The sequence below is a fragment of the Aphelocoma coerulescens genome, chromosome 9, assembly GCF_041296385.1.
Source record: "Aphelocoma coerulescens isolate FSJ_1873_10779 chromosome 9, UR_Acoe_1.0, whole genome shotgun sequence".
NCBI classification, from domain to species: domain Eukaryota; kingdom Metazoa; phylum Chordata; class Aves; order Passeriformes; family Corvidae; genus Aphelocoma; species Aphelocoma coerulescens.
Genome location: NC_091023.1, coordinates 1,618,681 through 1,638,932, shown reverse-complemented (window position 1 = coordinate 1,638,932; position 20,252 = coordinate 1,618,681). Strand labels below are relative to the sequence as shown.

Sequence of the window (20,252 nt, the reverse complement as noted above, 5' to 3'; positions counted from 1 at the left end):
AACATTGTGACAGGGGATTTCTGGTGCCACTGTGACCCCAACAGTGTCATTGTACATGTGAGATGAGAGTAAACGAATCCTTGCAAACAACACAGTGAGGGTCCCCTGAAATTCTGCCAATACACAAAGAAGTGTATTATTAGATATTCTAGACTACACATTTAAGACACAATTCTTTACAGATATCTTTTATACACCTTCATGTTTTGTTCCATCAAATCCCAAGTGTCGTGGGTATGAAAAGGTTAAAAACTCTTGGAAAGTTCCAAGAGTGCTTCCTTAATGTGTTTGTAAGAAAACTGTTAGTTTTGCTCTACAATTCTGCTAAAATATCCAACTTGTATAATAATTTTGGCATGTTGATCAGAAAAGAACCTAGAAAGAACAAAGGGACATGTGGACATAGCTGACTCCAACTAAATGTGAATAGTGATTAGGTGTCAATGTGAGGCTACAAAATTCCACTTTTATTCAGTATTGATACCTAAGTAACAAAGGCTTTTCCCAGCAAGCCTAGTGAGATTGAGTCTACACCCGTAAGGTTAAAACAATGAGATTCACAAACCCATTATGATGCTGTCTGCTGACAAAGTAGTTCCAGGCAACTTAAGACAAGTCTCTGTATCACATATATTGCAACAAAGTTATTGTCCATACAACCAGAACTCAGAGAGAATTAACAGTTACATTTACCTGCTTGGATCCCAATACCAATTTCTTCATATTCCTTTTTAACACCAAAACAAAACTCTTAAGACCTACTCTTAAAACATTTGTTTTTAATAGAGGGTTGCTATTCTTTTTCCCCGAGTCAGAGAACTGAAATGCTTCTATCCACCCAAATATCTTAAATTCAAGCTCTGCAAGCTAGAATTGGTTCTTTTACAATTCTCATTTTCAGGAAGCAGTTCAGACTGGAGAACATTCAGCCTTGCTCCTGGTTCAGCCACCACCAACAGCCAGAAGGAAAGAAGGAATAAGGCATGGGAGGCTGACCCAGATTCCTCCCTCGGGAACTGTGGATCACGTGTACACTTGGCAGTGTGGGCTCACTGCTCATTGAACACCTGATAATTAATCAGTGTAATTAATCCTCTCAGGTACACCTCCTCCCCTTTACCAAGCCTGGCCAATCACCAGGTGACATCAGCTTTTCCACCCCAAACCTGCCCAGGAAGCAGGAATGCTTTTCACTCATCATTTCTAGAGACTGAGACTTCTCAACCTGATTTCTCATTGTCTCATCAACACAGAGACTCATCCTGCTACAGTGCCTTCACTCTCCAAGCTCCTGTGAGGACAGGGCATTCCCTCCTGCTAGGCCAGCACAGCATCACAGACAGCAAGTTCCCACTGGAATTGTATCTGGATCCCATTGAGGAAGGAAAATGCAATCACAACTGAGAACATCTGTCAGGAAACATGCAGAACGTCTCCATGGGCTGGAAACATTTTCTGCCACTGAATCCATTCTTCTGTTTTCATTAAGATATCAGGAGCTGAAGTAACAGGATCTCAGTCAAGCCTTAGTGACTCCATCTACTCAGCAACCCAAAACACATCCAGCTATGGTAAGCTGGCTGGTTCACATGGACAATCACAGAATTTAAAGAAGCCTGAACATACGTCTGCACCTCAACAGATCTCTCTCCCACATCATTCCTCATTTCCAAGTGCAGCATGGTCACTAAATGGGTCTCAGCACCAAAGCTTGCACCCTGCCCATGCAGGAACAAGAGTTTCCCTGGCACAGCAGGTCTGGATATAACTTGGTGTCACAGGTCAGCATCAGACCCTAAAAACCTGCTCTTTCTGAGAGCTCAGTGTTCATCCAGCTGGATGGATGGATGCATGGATGTGTGTATTTTCTCAGTACAAATCCTAAGTTCCTATAGGAAACTGCCCAAATGTTTCCACCTCTGAAGAACTATTTTATCCTTGGAACTGAACTGAATTAATTACACAAAACTGCCAGCAGTTTATCCTTCAGGCTGCTGTCCATAAGGAAAGGCTCAAGAGCAAAGTTCTGACACCCAGCACTTCTGTTGGGAGAAATATTCCAGTTACTGTGGATGATGTGTACCTGTCACAAAAGGAATGTTTTAAGCAGCTTTAAAGCACTTGTATATCCTGGATTTTAATTGAGAGGTCTTCTGAAACCTCTAGAATGACTGCAACACCCTTGGAGATGTTAAGCCAACTCCTAATACCTTGTCTTGGAAACAGTCCTGCCCAAGGTTCGAGAGAGAGCATCCTCTCTCTGCAGTCAAACCACAAAAAAATTCTGGGAAACCTTCCAGGTTAGACACAACTCAAGATCCAACTTTTCAGAAGTTTTCTCCAGAACTACTGGGCAGGAATGAAAAGCCACTGACAAACTTCATCTCCTACCTTTCAAAATAGGACCTGAAAAAGGCAGAACTTGAGAGACCTTCAAGTGCTGCAGCTGCATGGAGATGGTGACAGTCTCCCCAGAGCTGCTGGGACCAGAAACAAAGAGGGAGCAGGGTGGCTAAATGGCAATTTTGAATTCTTCCTGTTGTTCTCAGTGCTGGAATGTCTACCATGAAGTGCTCATGAGGCCCATAATTACTTCTTTAATTGCAAAGCCAATGTCTCAACTGCTGCCTTGTGAAACACAGCTTGCAGCAGTGTGGGCTGGGGCTGTACCTTCCAAGAGATAGGAAAAACATCTTTTCAAAGGATCTGGATTCAGTACTTTTCAAAGCATGGCCTTGGGTATTCCCACAAGAGAAGGAAAAAAAGGATTTGCAGAAATAGGACCTTAAGCACAACCACAAAATACTTAACTTTGAGGTATCTAACTGGAATGGGAAAGGGGAACATGGGTTTTACAGGTGAACTAAGAGCAAGGACCCCTCAGCAGATGATAATTTCCTGTAGTTATGGTTAATTCCAGGACATCCCACTTGCCTGAAGAAGGACTGGGGGAGCAGTTGATGTCACTGCTGTGCAGCAGAGAAAGCAAAGCATGAAACACCAAATTCAGCCTCTTGGGCATATTGCTCCCATGCTAGTGGTTATTTCGATGCTAATGGTGGTTCTTTCCCATTTCTGTCTGTATTCTACCCCTTCCTCTCCCTTCAAGACATCAAATCTCTCCTCCAGATAGGGAGCAATTAAAAGTCCCTGTTGAGCACTGATCCCCAGGAAGAAATACGGATTGTTAATGGAGACAGCCATCTTAAACCCTGGCTCTGGATGCTGAGAGCAGGAAGCAGATGCCTCTGCAATTATCAACTCTTAGAGGCTGACTTGGGGGAATCTGGGAGCACAGAGTGAAGCCAAAGAAAGGAGCAGAGACACAAAGAGGAAGCCCTTGGATCACTCCGGAGAGGTGCCTTCGATGTTCACACATACAATACACATTGAGGTTTTCCTTGCTGAACAATCACAAAACACCTGGGAAAAAGGCAGTGAACAGTGGAGGACAAAGCTGGCTGATTATCTACACACACTAAATGCAAGCTGACTTCCTGAGATGGACTAACTGGCAGGTGAAATCCAGAATAGGTGTATGGTAAGATTGATTCCATAGAAAACAACAAGTTTGCATACCTGTGTCTGGAATGAAAGTGTAAAAAGTCATTGGAAAAGGAATAGAGAACAAAACAGACATTGCAGCACTGCATAACAACTAGACAAAAAAATCATGAAGAAAATCTGTTGACTATTAACAGCCAAATGTAGAGAAAGTATGATGTGAGAGGCCAGCTGTGCCCTTCTCTGTAAGCACCAAGACTTCCTCAGCAAGCGACGGCTCCTTGTGAGTGGGACCAGAGTGGTTCTCACTGTGGGCTCCCAGTTACCCTCAGAAGCTGGAGCTGCTCTGTGACCTCCCCCAGATGGGGGCAATGCTCCCCTTTTCCAAGGAGGAAGAGATTGCTGGTCCACTATAGCTTTCATTCCATGGTTCACCTTATCCCTCACACCGAGACAAAGGAAGCAGCCAAACCCTCCTTGCCCCTCCTTCCCAGTAAGAGGCAGTGCCTGGGTTTGGGCAAACCCTGGAGACAGCAGTACCTTCAGAGAGGGCTCTGCCCAGTCACCTAACCAGGGCCAGCACCAACAGCCCTGCTGGCACATGCTCCAGGATGAACTCAGGATTACAGCAACAGGAGAGGCACATTTTCCATCCTCCTGTCACTTAAATGGAAATCACACATATACTAAGTAAGAGCAGAGACATTTTAGAGGTGAAGCTCTTCCACTGGAAGCACAAAAACTGAGCAAGCCCTCTCCCATCTGGAGAGGGAGGACAGTGTTGGATAAAACTTTTAAATTTCAGCAAGTAACTGTTGCCAGGATAGCTCTGATAATAGTACCTCTAAATACCATTTAGAGACAGTTTTTCCTCCTCAAGATTGCACACAAGTCTGATCATGTAGGTATTTTCTTTATCAGTGGGCTGCCTTGGTGACCAGCTCATATCAAACAAGCCATAAATGTCAGGGGTGCCAGACACCTTAAAAGTAGGTGAGAAGTGCTAACCCTGTTGCTCAGACAAGGCCTTGTTACTAGTCCAGACAACAAGATTTTTCACTCCCACCCTCTCTATAGCCTTTAAAAAGACATAATAATCTGCTTACAACTTACTGTGTACAGCAGATCCTCTGGAGTTACAGGGCTGATGAAAATGGTACGGAGACATCGCAGGCAAGCTTCAATAAACTTCAAATCTGGTGATAGCAATCCTATAAATATGGGCAAACCAACCATTCAGTCTCATGATGCTTGTTTATTTCAGTACTTTAGGAACATTTACTAACACAGATCCATTAAGGGAGGAGTACCTTGCAATAAGGCTGGGATAATATGGCAGTCTAGGAGAGATTTGACATTGTTCTCTGTCCCCATGGCAAGGCTGCCCAGGACCACTGCACATTCCGTTCTCAGCTCCGTGCTCGAGGTCTCTTGCTGGAGCAAATACAGCAACCTGCAAACAAAAGTATCTTTAGAGGAAAATTCAGATGGAAGAGAAAATTTAAGTCTGAAAGAAAATGATCTGAATCCTGCTATGTAAAGAGGATGAAATCCTTTATAGAAAGATTAAGACTGAGCAAAAGAGTAGAGGAACACTTCATTCACAATCTTTTCACACTGTGTGTTCCTACACAACTTTTACTTGGTGTAGAAAATGCCCCACTGCTTTTTCTTTAAAAGGTACTGTCACAGTACTGATATCCAGGATGGGGCTTTCAGGATAACAGGGAGACCCCATATTTCAGTTAAAGGAAATGCATCTGCAGTTTGAGGCTGATGGGAAAGGGAACCCTAACACCTGATCACTACTGTGGGGATGCTTATCTTTGGCAGTGATTTCTTCTGGGTCACAACTGCAAAATAACTCCATCACCAAGCACAAGCATGGGGAGGGTTGAGAGCACTCTGAGTTTTGAACACTGAGAAATGATTGCACACACTAAGAAAGCCCAGGAAAGTTTTACATGGAGAAAGGCAGCTGAACTGGGCTAAACAGGATCACTTCGAGCCTAATGCACATCTTGCCAACGGTGTAGTTTGGGTCCCAATCAATTTGGATTCTTTCTACAGTATCAAGAAGCAAAATACATAATCAGTGGTATACAAAATCATCACTGTTGTGGTTTTAAGTGGGTTTCAACCCACTACAATCACTAAAGAAAAATGTCACTCCCTCAATCCTGTGGAATCAGATAACTTTGCACTACTATTACTTCTTTACAGACAGATGATTTTTGATCAGGTAAGGACAGGAAACAAAAGTTTCTGTGGTAATGTACAAATGGACTGAGAGATCCTGGCTAAAATTCATCCTGGAAAAGAAGAGGCTATTGAGCTCCTGTGTGGAAAGCACAATCTCATCTACTGTTCTAACTCTGGTTGAGTCCTCTGCTGTTTGTGTTGGTAAATATTGATCTAGTTACTAATTAAAAAATGTCAGTAGCAATAACCTTTTTTAAAATAGCTTTCAATAACCTAGAGGTCAATTTAGAAATTCAGAAATGCAGGAGTACTTCCTTGTTTTCACTAGAAAATCCTGAAGACCTGCTCTGTGTCTTCCCTGTACAGACCATCCCAATGGCCTCCTCTGATTATCAAGGCCTTCAATAAATAACCTGCTCCTTGTATGCAGAAATGTTCAGTCACCAAATCATTAAAGTTGGAAAAGCCCTTTCAGATCATCAAGTCCAACCATTAACCCAGCACTGCCAAGGCCACCACTGACCCATGTCCCCAGGTGCCACATCCACAGGGCTTTTAAATCCCTGCAGGGCTGGGGGCTCCACCAGTGGCCTGGGCAGCTGAGCCAGGGCTGGGCAAGCCTTTCCAGGAGGAATTTTTCCAGTATCCAACCTGACCCTCCCCTGGCCCAGCCTGAGGCCGTTCCCTCTCCTCCTGTCCCTGTTCCCTGGGAGCAGAGCCCGACCCCCCCCGGCTGCCCCCTCCTGTCAGGGACTTGTGCAGAGCCACAAGGTCCCCCCTGAGCCTCCTTTGCTCCAGGCTGAGCCCCTTTCCCAGCTCCCTCAGCCGCTCCTGGGGCTCCAGCCCCTTCCCCAGCTCTGTTCCCTTCTCTGGACATGCTCCAACCCCTCAATACCATGTCCTAAAAAGACTTTTTTCCCCAAAAGGATTTTTTAAAAATTCAAAAGCACATGAAATTCTGAAGGCTATTCTCTTCCAAGGAAAGTAATTGCTATTTTCTTTCCCATTAACACGTGGAACAAATGTTACAGCTCTGCTTCTGTAAAGAGTAAAAATTAAACACGCCGACTACAATCTAAAGTCTAACATGCTTAAAATAGAAAGCCTTACTTAAACTTTATAATTAGTGAAGATCAAAATTTAAGTTCCCACTTTACATACAATAAGTTTCTGAGATACTAATAATATCCTTTTCCATATCTTTAAAATAAGTCTGAGGTTCAGATCAGGTGTTCCACAGAGCTAGACATGCATACTGTAATATTTTCTATTTCTGTCCTTAAAAGACAGAACTGACACCAAGTAACATTGAAAATTAAGTAGTTCCACAAGAAACTATAAAACTAGAAAAAGTTTCAAGTGAGGAGAATCCATATAGTCACTAAAGAGAAAACTGTTAATTAATAAAGTACTGTCAAACATTAAAGACAAAGATACACATCCTTCTATTGTCCATGGGAACATCCTGGACTGGTTTGTTGTTCCCAGGCTCTAGCCTAGACAAATTCAGCAAAGATGTAATGCATTCCTCCCTTACATTAATACCATCAGAATAAAAAGGTAGAAAAATGGCATTTATATGCAGGGGACAGAAGGGAAGGTTATCATCTGGATTTTGGAAACTTAAAAATATGATTAAGGTACGTATTCATAGTCCACATGTTCTAAGACACAGAGCCCCTGCATAACCTGGATCCCTGATCTCCAGCCCTATCCAAAGCAGCCAGCCTTTGGATTCCAAACCAGCAGAAATACTGGAACAAGGCTCTGCTAGAACCACCACAACACATTTTTGTGTGCTTCAGGGAAAAACAAAAGCAAGGATACACAGGAAAGACTTTTAAAACAGCAAAAGGGTACTAATGTCCTTGTTGACACTCTTCAGCCTGTGGTCCTTCTCATTACAACAAACAGGAAATGAAATAAAGCTGATGGGAAGATCTCAAAAGATCTTCACCAGCATTTTCCAAGGTTTTAAAATGAAGTATTTGGACTTCTTTCAAGCTTGTAGAAGGCTTCTTCAGGTATTTTCCTCTTATGTTTATAGAAAATGCAACTTCTGCCATTTGTCCCTGCCCTTCTAAGGGCAATTAAGTGATTAAGGCCTTTTTCTCAGATGTCAGGAACGATACCCAGGAAGTCATATCCAAATGAGGCAGCAAATCCATCCAGAGAGACACTTCAATGGACTCCAAGAAGAAACAGAAATAAGGTCAGTGGGAAGCACAATGTACACCTGGGAAAACCAGGGATTATTTTAAAGCAGAAAACTTCCAAGGGAAGCAGCTGCTGAACAAAAGGAAACTACAGCAGCTCAGCAAGGAAGAGACACAGCTCAGATTTCCCTTTCCTTTGACGATGACTGAGATGGGTGTGATGCACCAGAGCTCCACACCATAACACAGATGTGCATGATTTAGACCTCCCCAATCCAGTCTGAGCACCAACCTCACAGGTAAAAAGAACAGAAATTCCCTCTTTCCCACTCCATCCCATTTACAAGTTGCCACAAACATCTCTCAGGCTCCTAAAACACCTGGCGAGGAGATGAAACTCAGCACTTCCTCAAGGCCCATAAGCAGGCACATGGAGAAAGAGCCCAGGGTTTGAGGGCTGTGAAGCTTAAGACACCTTTCACTGAAGTATGTTAATGAGTAAGAGCTTTAATTGAGTCATGATTATCTGAACATTTATTACCAGTCCCCTTGCAAAGGGGATGAATACACTATTTGTGGAATTATCATGATTCTCATAGGTCTTATTCTACCTTGGAAGATGTCTGTACTCCAGTCCATTGCAAGAAGGCCCAAAAGCTCTGCCCTGGAAACCCCTGTGATGAACATACAGATGAAGGCACTGCTGAGGCGAGTTACCCCTGCTGGCTGACAGAATATGGAATAAAAAGTCACTGCAGGCACAGAGGGCACCTCTGAACATGCTCAAGTCCCTGTGAGAGCCAACCCCAAACTGTGAATGGAATTAATGCATTGAGAATAGCTCAAACAAGGCAGGACAACAAACTTCTTTTTTTCAATCTGTTCTTTCCAGTGCTAAAAAGCACTACTTTTCAGACATAACAGGAAGCAATCACTTTCCACAGAAATTCCCAAAGACACAACTAAGTATAATACTAAAAGCATTCAGAATAATTTCTGTACAATAATATCTGAAGTGACAAATTAAATAGCTATAGATTCTTACACAGGAAAATTCAAAAAGGAGTGATTTTTATGACTTGTTAGTCACAGAAATTTATCCTGAAGTGAGATACCAGTTTCCCTTCTGGAAGCAATGACAATTCCAAATCTCCAGAGGCTGGACCCAAGGGACCTGGGCTAACTCTACACCCTAATAAGCCCTACAAAGCAAAGATAACTGCTTCTGAAATATTTCACATGGTGCAAGTAGTTTTTTAGAAGAGCCAAGCTGAGCAGTATGCGGTGTGTAAGTAGGGAAGCTGGCTGCACAGAAAGCTTTTCCCTTAGGAGTAAAACAAGGAGTCTCAGCTTACAGCTCTAGTAATTTATCCTAATGCTTAGACATCCTCAGTGACATTAATATTCCATGAGCTGTTCTATATACACCACATAACCTGCATCCAGCCTGATTCTTGCTCACGTAACTAAATCCACCTTTGGAGAGTTTCAATATCTACTGAGCTGCAAGAGGTCTGGATTTGAAGCTCTACATTTTTCGTGACTACAATCAAGTTTTGCCTCACCCTCCTCTCTAACGATGTTTCATTTGAAAACAGCCCCAGCTCCTCCCCATGCAGCCCCGTTTACTGCAGGAATACCTCCCCCAGCACTCCACAGATTCCTGTCCTGGTTCCTACCCTGGTGCTCCCAGCTCCCTCGAGGTGCTCACACACCCCCTTCTAGAGTGACCTGAAGGCTACTGAGGTGGCTGCAGCACAGCCTCTCCTCTTGGTTAGTAGATCAAAACCCTCCCTCCCAGTGCATCAGCACTGTCAGAGCTCCAGTCTGAGCTGAATTTATTCCAGTGTTTCCCCCTAAGACCATTCCATGACCCACTCAGCAGAATATAAATACATCCATTCTCTGCAGCCATTTATACCAGAATATGTGGGATCAACACACAGCCCCTGAAACCAAACAGAGATAAATTTACACAAACAGTACTCAGAGCTCTTTAACTTACACAGTGAATTACACTAGTTCATTTTAAGACTATTTTTGAGATTATAAAAGCCTTTTGCCTTCACAAAAAGTATGGTTAATAGGCATTACATAAAGCAGCATCTTCACCTAGTCTTGCTTCAACCATCTTATCACTTTGGTCAAGACTGATGTCTTATTCCTAAGTTCACCATCGGACTGTTCATTCCATTTACTTTGATAAAACACATTCAAACTTTATTCTAAGTCTTCCAGAAATTCCTGTCAAATTAGAACAGCAGCCAGCCTATGACTGCCATCTGAACAACTACTGCTCATTTAGACAAACCAATTCTGAAAGGTTTTTGGCTGAGGATACCAACAATCAAGCTGTTTCTACTTCCCATTCGCCTGTAGTTTGAAATTCTCCATTGTACACCAAAAAGATTACACTACAGTCTCACTGAGTTTGAGATCACCAGCCAATATCCAGCATCTGCACATGAAAGAGGATGTCAAGAATACATTTTTGAGTAATTTTGTACAGATTTGATGCTTCCAGCTCCTTAAGTACAAGGAACACCAGATACCATAAAGCTACCTTCTACATGGTGTTTTTAAACTTGAAACTTAAAATTCTAATAAAAATACACAACAGAAAAGGTAGCATTAGAAGTGCATTTTGTATTAACAACTTTCTCTTTGCTATCAGAACAGGCACTTCAGAGATATGGGGTTGTACAGCTTTTAAACAGCAGCTCTCACACAATTCTGCTGACTGCAAATGTTTTCCTTGACTCACCTGTACTCCACAGCTGGGTTAGAAGAATAACTTGTTCCAGTTACATACATCATCCTTGTGGAGAGGGTTATTCCTCATTAAGAGATGTCTAATTATGCAATCAGGTCCTGACTCCTGACCTGATCTGAAGAAAAGCAAAGGACAACCACAGGCCTGTGTGAGCCTCTGCTCCCCACCTCCTTCACCACCCTAGAGCAAAGCAAGCCTTGGAAAACACCAGCATGGCAGGTGAAGCTCCCTCCCCCAAGACAGCAAACCACAGCACCTGGGCACAGATCCCTGCCCTGTGGAGAGCATGACAGAAAATCCCAATGCAAACTGCACAAAGAACAGAACAAGGCATCAGGAAACAACTGCGTCCTGGCCTTGTAAGGACATCCAAGAAGTTTGGACTAAACACTCCCTAATGTGCATGACAGACCTCACAATACTGTGTCCAAGTGCATGGAGTTCCTGGAACCAAGCTGGGAACATGCCAGGGATGATGAAGGTCCCAGAAGATGCACAGACCTGATAACAGCACATTTATTAACACCGCCAGCAGAGGCCAGGCCTCAGCTCCTGCAGGCACCAGGGCAGCCAGGTGGGCACGGAGCAGCCACAAGGAGTTCTGACAGATGCTCAGGTCACTGGCCTTGCTCTGAGGCAGGATCAAACACTGAACCATTTGAAGGGAGTGTCCTGGCTGATTTTCCAGCTCCCCGTGGTGGGCATCCACGGCACTGTCACCCCAGCAGCCCCCCAGCACTTCAAGGCACATTCCTCCACTGCTGTAGGGCAAGTCCTGCTCTCCCCCTTCTCTGCTTGTCTGTCTAGTTTTTAACTCCACAGAACAAGGCATGCTTTTTGTAAGAGCTACTTTTGTGTGATTATTGAGCTGAGGCAGTCTCTGTGCAGACAAACACAACACACAAAGTGGAGGTAGGATGTGGTCAGAAGCACAGAGGGTGGTTCTGTGAGAAGAGCTCTGTTACACCAACCTGGCCTCTCACCTGCACTGCCAGGGGCAGAGCCACCAAAAGCATTTCCATTCTCATCTTTTTTACTGGGTTACACAGCTGTCAAAGCAGCAGTCTTTTATTCTTTTGGCAAACTCTAAAAGAACACTGCCTGAAGGAATTTGATTACATTTAACAATAAATCAAAATAGAAAATTTCATGTTGGTGTGTTCATAGCCCTAGAAACAATTCAAAACCCCAAAAATTCTTACTAGTTTCCATTTCCATAGGCAACCTAACAGTCTGTGCAGAACTCAAAATTCAAATGATGGAATGCAAAAGAGTCCTTCAGCTGTTCTACATGGCCTTTAAAATGTGCTCCAAAGAAATTTAAAACATTAAAAAACCCAACAGTTAAACAGAATCACTAATAAATGACAGGGAGAGGTTAAAATTAACTATATAAAATTCTTTGAGGTGCACCTACATAGAGAAAGCTTTGGGAAGAAGTACACTACCACCTCACCACTCCAAATAATTGACTTTATGTGACAGGGGAACAATCAGCTGGAAGTTAGAAAATCATTTTCAGTAAGTGACAAGAATGATTTAGTGGTTTTGTTAAAGGCCCTGGGTGGCTGGGATTAAGATTTGATTTTAAAACTGTATTAATTTTGGAGCAAAGGAATAACTGAAGCTCTTAATGAAGTGGATTAGACTTTAAATATTGAACTCTCAGCAATAATTAGATCAGCAATAACTTAATTCAGGTAAGGTTTTTGTCAAAATCGCACAGATCAGAGCTTCAACAAGGAACTACAACAAACAGGAAGACAGAACTATGCTCTGCTCACTGGGATTTAACACTGCCTTGCCCATGCTCTGCCATTCCCACATGACAGAAGGAAGGAAGGAAACTGTCCCAGAATTGAAAGGCCCCATTGGTGCCTGGATGGCAAACCAGCAATGCTGCATCTCTCTGGGTACCAAAAGCTGCTCCACAGACTTGCAACACTGACTTATCAGGAACTTCCTCGTGCCCCTTTCACTGAAGGGTTTTCTTTTCCAATTCCACCTCTGTGAGCCATTTACAGTTCAGAGGATTGGGAGCCAGCAGCACTGCAGACTGCTACTGGATGAACTTGGAAAAGAACAATTTACATTTGAACTAATGATTCAATCATTTCTGAGATTTAGGCTGTAAGAGGAACTGACAGAAAGCATTAAATATTGAACTTGGACTCTGAAGAGGTGTCTGACATGGTGATAGACACAAAAGCTGCAGTATTTGTTCTTATAAAACTGCTGAGTAAAAGGGCACACCAACAATTACTGGGGACTTCTTGGTCTCTGCTAGCACTAACGTGAGGTAGAAGGAAAAAAAAAGCTGAAGGACAGTACAAGCAGGTAACTATTTTTGGCAATGGTGTCTTAGCTTTAAGTTGGTCTGCCACTGAAAGAACTTGGCCTTAAAATAACTTTTCCCCTCTAAACTTTAAAAATTCTGTTTTCTGGGACTGCTACTAAAAAGCAAGAATTTCAAAAAGTAACATTTCTGCAGTCCTGACAGGGGCCCAAGGCCAGCATTCCATGAAAATGGAAACTTTATGATTCTAGGAAGAGATATAGAAAATCATTTCTTAGGAAACAAAATCCACACACAAGCTGGCTATTTCCATTCTGAACATCCAGGGCCAAGTCTGTGCACACATTCACACAGTTTTAACACCTCCTAGTTTTAAATTCCAGACATGGCAATTCCACAAGCTTTCTTCAATCAACTTTGTTTTTCCTAGCACCATCTTCAGAACGAGCAGACCAGAGGTGACCACGGGTCAGACTGAATATTAAAGGACACCAAAAAAATTCATTTAAGGTATTGATACATGCCCCTTTCCAAAGATGACCCCACTCAACAGCCAGCTCACAGACTCAGGAGGCCACTGGCCCAGAAGCGACAGGGATCCACCATTCTTCCACAGCTGCTGCTTCCTTTGTAGGGAGATCTTCAAAGGACTTTGCATTTCTTTGCAGTATTTTAAAATAATAGGGCTTTTGCATACATTCCAGTAGTACTTGGCCTGATTTCAAACAGAAGATACTTCCTAGACTTGTTTCCAAACCCTGTATGAGTCTGTTCTAATATGTGAATATGTTTTCTTTTCCACTAAGTGACAGGTCTGAAGGGGTTCCTTGGGTCTAAAGAACATTTTCTGAAAGCTGGATGGAGGAATACTTGGGGAAGAGGAGAGAAGCAAGAAATGAGCAAACAACAAGCTGAACCACAGGACAAAGCAGCAGCAGAACTCTAACAATTCCCATTAGAGAAGAGAACCAACTTCCCGTGGGAGGCTGCAACTGAACTCTGTGAAAAGAAAACTGTTCTTGAAGACTTAAACCAAAGAATGCCAGGTTGGTTATTCCTCTCCTCACTGAGGGAGAGGCTTGGCTTAGCAGATTGGAATTCCACAGGTCCCTGTACTCCACCAGCTTCACCCATTAGAAGGCACATCAAAAGAGCCAATGGATTCCCACCCCCTTGACAGAGAACAACCAAAGGAGTTCTCGAATCCAAACAGTCTATAATCTAGTTAAGTCTGTCTGCAACACCTTGAGGAAATTGTAAAGCCTTCAGAAAGGCACTTGGGGATAGAGGATGTCAGCTTATAGCCACAGAGAATCACCTTTGATCACAATAACCCAATGTATTTGAAGAGCCTTTTCTGAAGATCTCTGAAGAGATTTCCTGTCATTTGTGAATAACTTGTCCTGAAGTGAGGACAAGTGGGATAGTTCACCTTTTAACATTTCCCAGGTCCAGTCACTTATCTGCAGCTGTAGGATAACTGTATAATTTACCTGGGCACTAAGAAGGTGCAACAACAATGATTAACAACAATGAAGAAAAAAGCACTTTTGAATTTTCATTACTGGGCACAGAACAAGCAGCAGCAGAAAGCAGGATAACTGAGGGAACAGAAGCCCTACAAAACATAAGAACAGGCAGATTCTAGATTTGGAAGGTGAAGATCTTCTGTAGCTTTTAAAATGGGAACCACAAGAATCAGCAGGACTTGCAAAAACCCCTTAAGGCCTGTTGCTGATAGAAATTCCACAAATTTCACATCATCTTCAACAAATGTCCACTTTCATCTTTTCATCTCCTGTGAAATCTTCTCTTCACCTGTTTGCATCTGGTCGAAAGGGAAGATAATCCAGCAGGTTTTGGACAGGGGGTTGCCCCACTGCTAATCCCTAGAGAATTTCAAGGGCTGGCCTTGGCACAAACTCAGTCTGTCAGTGAGAAGATACTCTCTGCAAATAAAAAGCACTTTTGACAAGGCAGCAGCAGCTCTCAAGCAGGATAGTTTGGGACCTGGTTGCCATTTAAGCAAAAAGATACAGGTGGGTGCCACACTGCCAGCACAAGCATTGCAGTGCTCAAGGTTTTCCTTCTCCAATGCTGCAAAGTGAGGCTGTAAGAAAGCTGGAGGAGAAGAGGGGGGAAATGAAAGCTGGAGTGAGCAGTCTAGGAGCTAAAGTTACCTGTTCAATTTGTACTAGTGGAATCAGGGTCCAGAAAATGTTAACATCAGCTGAAGCAGCAAGGCACAATAAAGTATGATCAATGGTTTTTAATCCTCTGAAGCAAGTGGAGCAGACAAGCAAATTACCTCAGATGTTTTTCAATATTTTAAATTAAATCTTTAACATAACCTTACACATTTTCAGTTTTGAACTCACCAGGCAATTGGCTGAAGAACAGGATTAAGATACAACCACTTTCATCCATCATTAATATCAATGTCAAAATAATAGATTTTATTCCTGAGCTGATAAAGTTCAATAAAAACACCAAGACTACTTTAGAGAATTCTATGAAATTCTGAATGAAAAGCATTACTCAACAGCCTGTTCTGTAATACATGAGTTTAACAGATACTTCAAATCTCTCTCGGTTACATTAAAGAAAGTATTCAGTCAACTACAATCAAAGTTAAAACAAAAAAGTGCCTGTGATCCAAGGATCATTATTCCAGACCTGTTGTGAATCAGTGAAAAGGAGAGTAGCAAAGGACATACCTTGGAACTGCTCCCAAAACAATCAAGTTGGCTTTTTGTTTGTTGTTTCCAATTACAGCATTTTTCATATCTCTGTAAATCCAGAAAGAAAAACAAACCCTGGTAAATTATGCTGAGGTACTGAGGGCTTATCTATAGAATTTACTATTTCCATGAGGCTTATCAAGCAGTTTTCCACATGTCCATGCTGCAGCTACAGACTGGGCAGTGCTTCAGGGCACAGTCTCCTCAGCCCACAGGAACATACCCCAGAGCTCTGGGATTCCACTACATCCCAGCTCCTGCCAGTAAGCAAAAACCCAAACTATCTCACATGCACACCAGACACCAAGAAGTCTTATTACTGAGAAAAACTAGATATACTGGTTCTTTGTGCCCATATAGTCACTAGACTTCTAAAACAACTTAAAACCCCCACTATTGGTTGGGAAGTCAAATACTGGTAATTTAAAGTATTAACTGAATACTGGGTGCAGGAAAAGGCAAGCTAAGAAAAAGGAACAAGGGACTATCATCAGTCTCCAGAGACCAGGCTTTCACTCTCCTCTTCACCCCAGGCTTCCTTTCACATATTTCAGCAGGACACCTAAACATCTGTACATCAAAATCTCAGGAATAAAGTGGAAACCAGAGCATTTTCCTGCCTGAGAGTCACTGCAAGGCTACACACAGGCATTCATACTGTACATAGTACATACAGGCATCCATACTGCAGTACCAGAACATGGGAAGCACTTTGGAAAGCAGACACTGGTTGTGCACACTAAGAATTCCTATGAAAACCTGTAGTTTGCATCCTTGTTCAGAAAATTGCTACTGCATCCTAAAAAGATCACCACCTGCTCATTTTTTTCTCTTCAAATGAGCACACTGAGCATACATGAACATCCAGAAAATCTGAAAGCAAGCTTGCAACTTAGAACTGGTTTCAGAAAATCAAGATGATTCATTTCTAGGAAGCTTTCTAGTTGTTGGGGCCTTTAAGAGCAAAGAACGAAGAGAGATCAACTTCAGGTAATTCTTTATCAACAAAAAACCAAAACTAGATTAATTATAGTGTTAGCAGCAAAACTGATTAAGTTAATCACTATGCATATAATTTATTCAAATAATTTGGGAGCATCAGTGGTTGCTTTAAGTGAGCACATTTTCTTGCCTCTCCATCTCTCCCAGCAGCTATCTGCAATTTTTAAGAACCATAGAGCATCCCCATCCTGTAAGACCTGCCCTGGCCAGCAGGAACACTACACAGTCCTTTGGTGCCCTCTGAAAAAGATTTCACTGCACCAGGCAGCTGTCCAGAGTGCCCCAAATTTAACAACTACCTCCACTAGAGTTGTAAAAAACTTCTTAGCCAAGGCAGGCAACACCTCACTGGCACAAACAGGACCTTCATAAAGCTCAATTAGCAAAAGCTAATTGCCTGTTCTCCCTGAATTTCTCCACATGCTCTGCCTTGCATACACAAGAGTGCTCAAGGAATTCCAAGTTAGCTCCAAGTCTGGCTGTGATCTCGGAGCTCCGGCATGGGAGCAGCACTAAAAGCAGCTCAGCTGCAGTTCTTTGTACACCTGAATCCAGCAGAGTCAGGAACCCCCCTGCCAAGAAGCCATCACTGAACAGCAACTGCCAGCCCAGCACAACTCCAGGCAGCTCAGCATCAGTGGGAAATGCTGCACCTTCCCGTTGTGTCTCCCTAAGCTGGGTAACTTCACACCACGTGGCAGGAGGTAGAGGAGAAAGAGCAAGGTCAGGAGACAGGCTAAGCTGGAAGCCCCTGAAAATTCCACAAATGGAGTTGAAGATGTCACTAAAATCAGAAACAGTATTTCAGTGGTTTCTATGCTGAACCCTTCACAGTAAAGGTCATTTTTAAAAGTTTGTGAAATACAAGAGTCAGTCCAAAACAGTGGCAGAAGCAATGGTCAGATGTCTCAGAGCAATAATGAAAACTGCACCAACAGATGTGTTAAGCTCAGGTACTAAAGTGCTCAGGCCACTCCAGGACTTCTGAAGAGGCTGCCTCTCCCTGCTACCCTGAGGCACCAAAGCCATGGGAAGAGCTGCACCATATGAGCAATCTGCAAAGGCATCTCAGGGAGCTAAAGAGGAGGCACTAATCAAGCACTCTGAAAATTAACAAACAGATTTTGGTGATGTTTTCATGCTCTGCTCAGGTGATTTTACACCATATTTTGTGTTAAAAAAAAAACAAAAAAAAACGAAACAAAACCAAAAACACTACCCAACTTTTGTGACTCCTGGCCCAATCCCATAACAGAATGGTTTGTTAACCTTATAACCATCTAATAAGTACTGCCTATTAGAATTTGATTTAGAGACCCCTTCACAAGTGGCAGGAGCATGGCCAAGTTCCATAACACTCAAGTGGAGAGGGTTAGTGAGGACACAGTCCTGATCTGTAAGTGATTCAGATTAATTTCTCCATCCCATGTTCATAAAGTTCCTCAGAAAAGTTATGTCAGATAGGTAAGAAACAGCACAAGCTTGAAATTTCTGACAAATCCAACACATGTACATTTGGCCAACTTCAACTTGCAGGCAAGTCAAATACCTTCATATTGGTAAGGTGACCAAAACCTGTCAGAGACAGGACTCCAAGGTCCCCATGTCTGTGTGCATTATGGCACTCCCAAGTTCCCTGCCACGCTTCTCTCTCCCAAGCTGCCACTTGCAGAAGTGACCCTATTCAGTACACAGGAAGTCGTGGCTATGGAAAGCAAGAATACCCTTCAAATACCATATTTCAATGTTGAATAGTACTAGACTTCTTTTGTGTACTATGAAAAATAATTATGTCATTCCATATGACAATTTATAGAGGTTTTCCTGATAAGGAAGCCTAATTCCCTAGGAAGTAAGGAACTATCATATGCTGTTCTAGACTACCAGGTCCTTGGTGAATCATAAACCTTGGAAAAACTGAGGGCGACTCCCTTATTTGAGAACATCACCTCCAACGAGTTCAAGCTTGACTGATTTCAGATCCAAGACATCATGAGATTCATTCAAGGAAAGAAAAAGCAGCAAAGATCACTATCTTGTACAAGAGGTAACAAAAAAACTTCAGAAACTGAGTCCAAAACTAACACCCACTTTATTTCCAAATGTCAGGCACCCTGCTCCCATTTCCTCTGTGCAAAGGAGTCCTTGGCATGAGGAAGGAGGGCACAGCAGTACCAATGCAGTCACAGGGAGATGAGAACTTCAGAAGAACAACTCATCTGTGGCGACTCCAGGCCTAACCTTTGACAGGACCATGATCCAGAGGGAGATGCAGCCTTTCCAATTCCCAGCTCCAAGCTCTCCAGCAGGTTATGAGCCTGCTGCCAGGCACCAGCACAGCCAGAGCAGCCTCCCAAAAGAAACTCAGCCCTGGCACCCGCACCCAGAACACCTCAGCACTACTGAGTTTCTCAGCTCAGAACTGCAACTGTGGAGAGCCAAAAGACAAATCTGAAGCTCCATAAAACGGAGCCCTTAAGATGCATTCGAGGTTGGATGGGTTTTTGGGTTGTTTTTTTTTAATATCCTGAATATTAAATCTTATAGTTTAGATTCAGACTAAATTCCGAATCATTTAACAAAATAACTTGAATTACAATCAATTTAATGTATAGATTTAAAACCTGATACTTATGCTGACATTTACTATAGTGCAATTAAGTAATTTACATTAAAAAAACCTGCAAGGAGGAGTAACACAGGCTGCCAACAATAAAATACTGCTGAGATCCTAGCTAAGTGCTTGGGAATATTGCTTCTTGAAGTGCTAAACCAGCTTTTTCAATCTCTTATTGCTTCTTAAAGAAATAAAAATATCGTTTTATCAGTTCAACCCTGTGACCACTCAGCTTTAAGTTATGAAACAACCTAGAGACTAGAAGAGCAGCAAGACTGATTTTCTTCATACAAACTTGAGAAAAGCAGAAAAAAATTATCAGGTGATGTTTATCAGCTCTAGCAATGTTTTGGAACATTGCAACCCAAAAGCAATCAGTTCAATTAATTAGCTATAAATAAAGTGCAATGCATGCTAGTATATGAACACAGCATGAGTGTTTAAAATATTTTAGGAGTACATTAAACTAAAGAAAAATCTAATTTCCATCTAAATACAGCTTGAGAAGAGTTACAAGAGGAACTAATCTGCCACCTGTGTATGAAGTTCTGGTTTTATGCTGATATTTAATGTGTAATTATTTAAAGGCACCAGATATAGCCACTTCAGATAAGCAAGAAGCAATATTAAATATAACAGTTTGTGAGTAAAAGACCAGTTTCAATGATTCTTAACCCATTAAAAAATATTATTAAATGTCTACACCCTGAGAAAATTAGCAGTCAATGAAAATTACTATTGCAGAAAGAACTGAGGCGCTGACCTTCATCCTACACAGAAATTATTGAAGATCAACATCTCCATGAGGTCAGTTCTAAGTTTGGGACTCCTTCCACAGAATAAAATCCCAATGCAACAGAAGAGTGAGCTCAGGTCCCAGCTGAGAAAGAAGCGACTTTCACAGCATCCCCAGTGAGCCCCCATACCTGCATCTCTCCTGCAAAAGAAATCCTGAGAAAGC

At 42.4% G+C, this 20,252-nt stretch overlaps 1 protein-coding gene across 5 annotated transcripts in view; it reads right to left on the bottom strand.

Annotated features, from left to right (window-relative positions):
• ARMC8 (armadillo repeat containing 8) overlaps positions 1-20,252 on the bottom strand; it is a 65,058-nt gene that overhangs the window by 32,476 nt on the left and 12,330 nt on the right. For 4 of the 5 annotated variants that reach the window (XM_069024997.1, XM_069024996.1, XM_069024998.1 and 1 more), the window contains 3 exons: positions 15,649-15,720; positions 4,815-4,957; positions 4,618-4,715 (listed from right to left, as the gene is read on the bottom strand). In XM_069024997.1, the coding sequence (XP_068881098.1) occupies positions 4,618-4,715; positions 4,815-4,957; positions 15,649-15,720 (313 nt within the window). The remainder of the gene's footprint in view (positions 1-4,617; positions 4,716-4,814; positions 4,958-15,648; positions 15,721-20,252) is intronic. The other variant, XM_069025000.1, reaches the window with a different exon arrangement.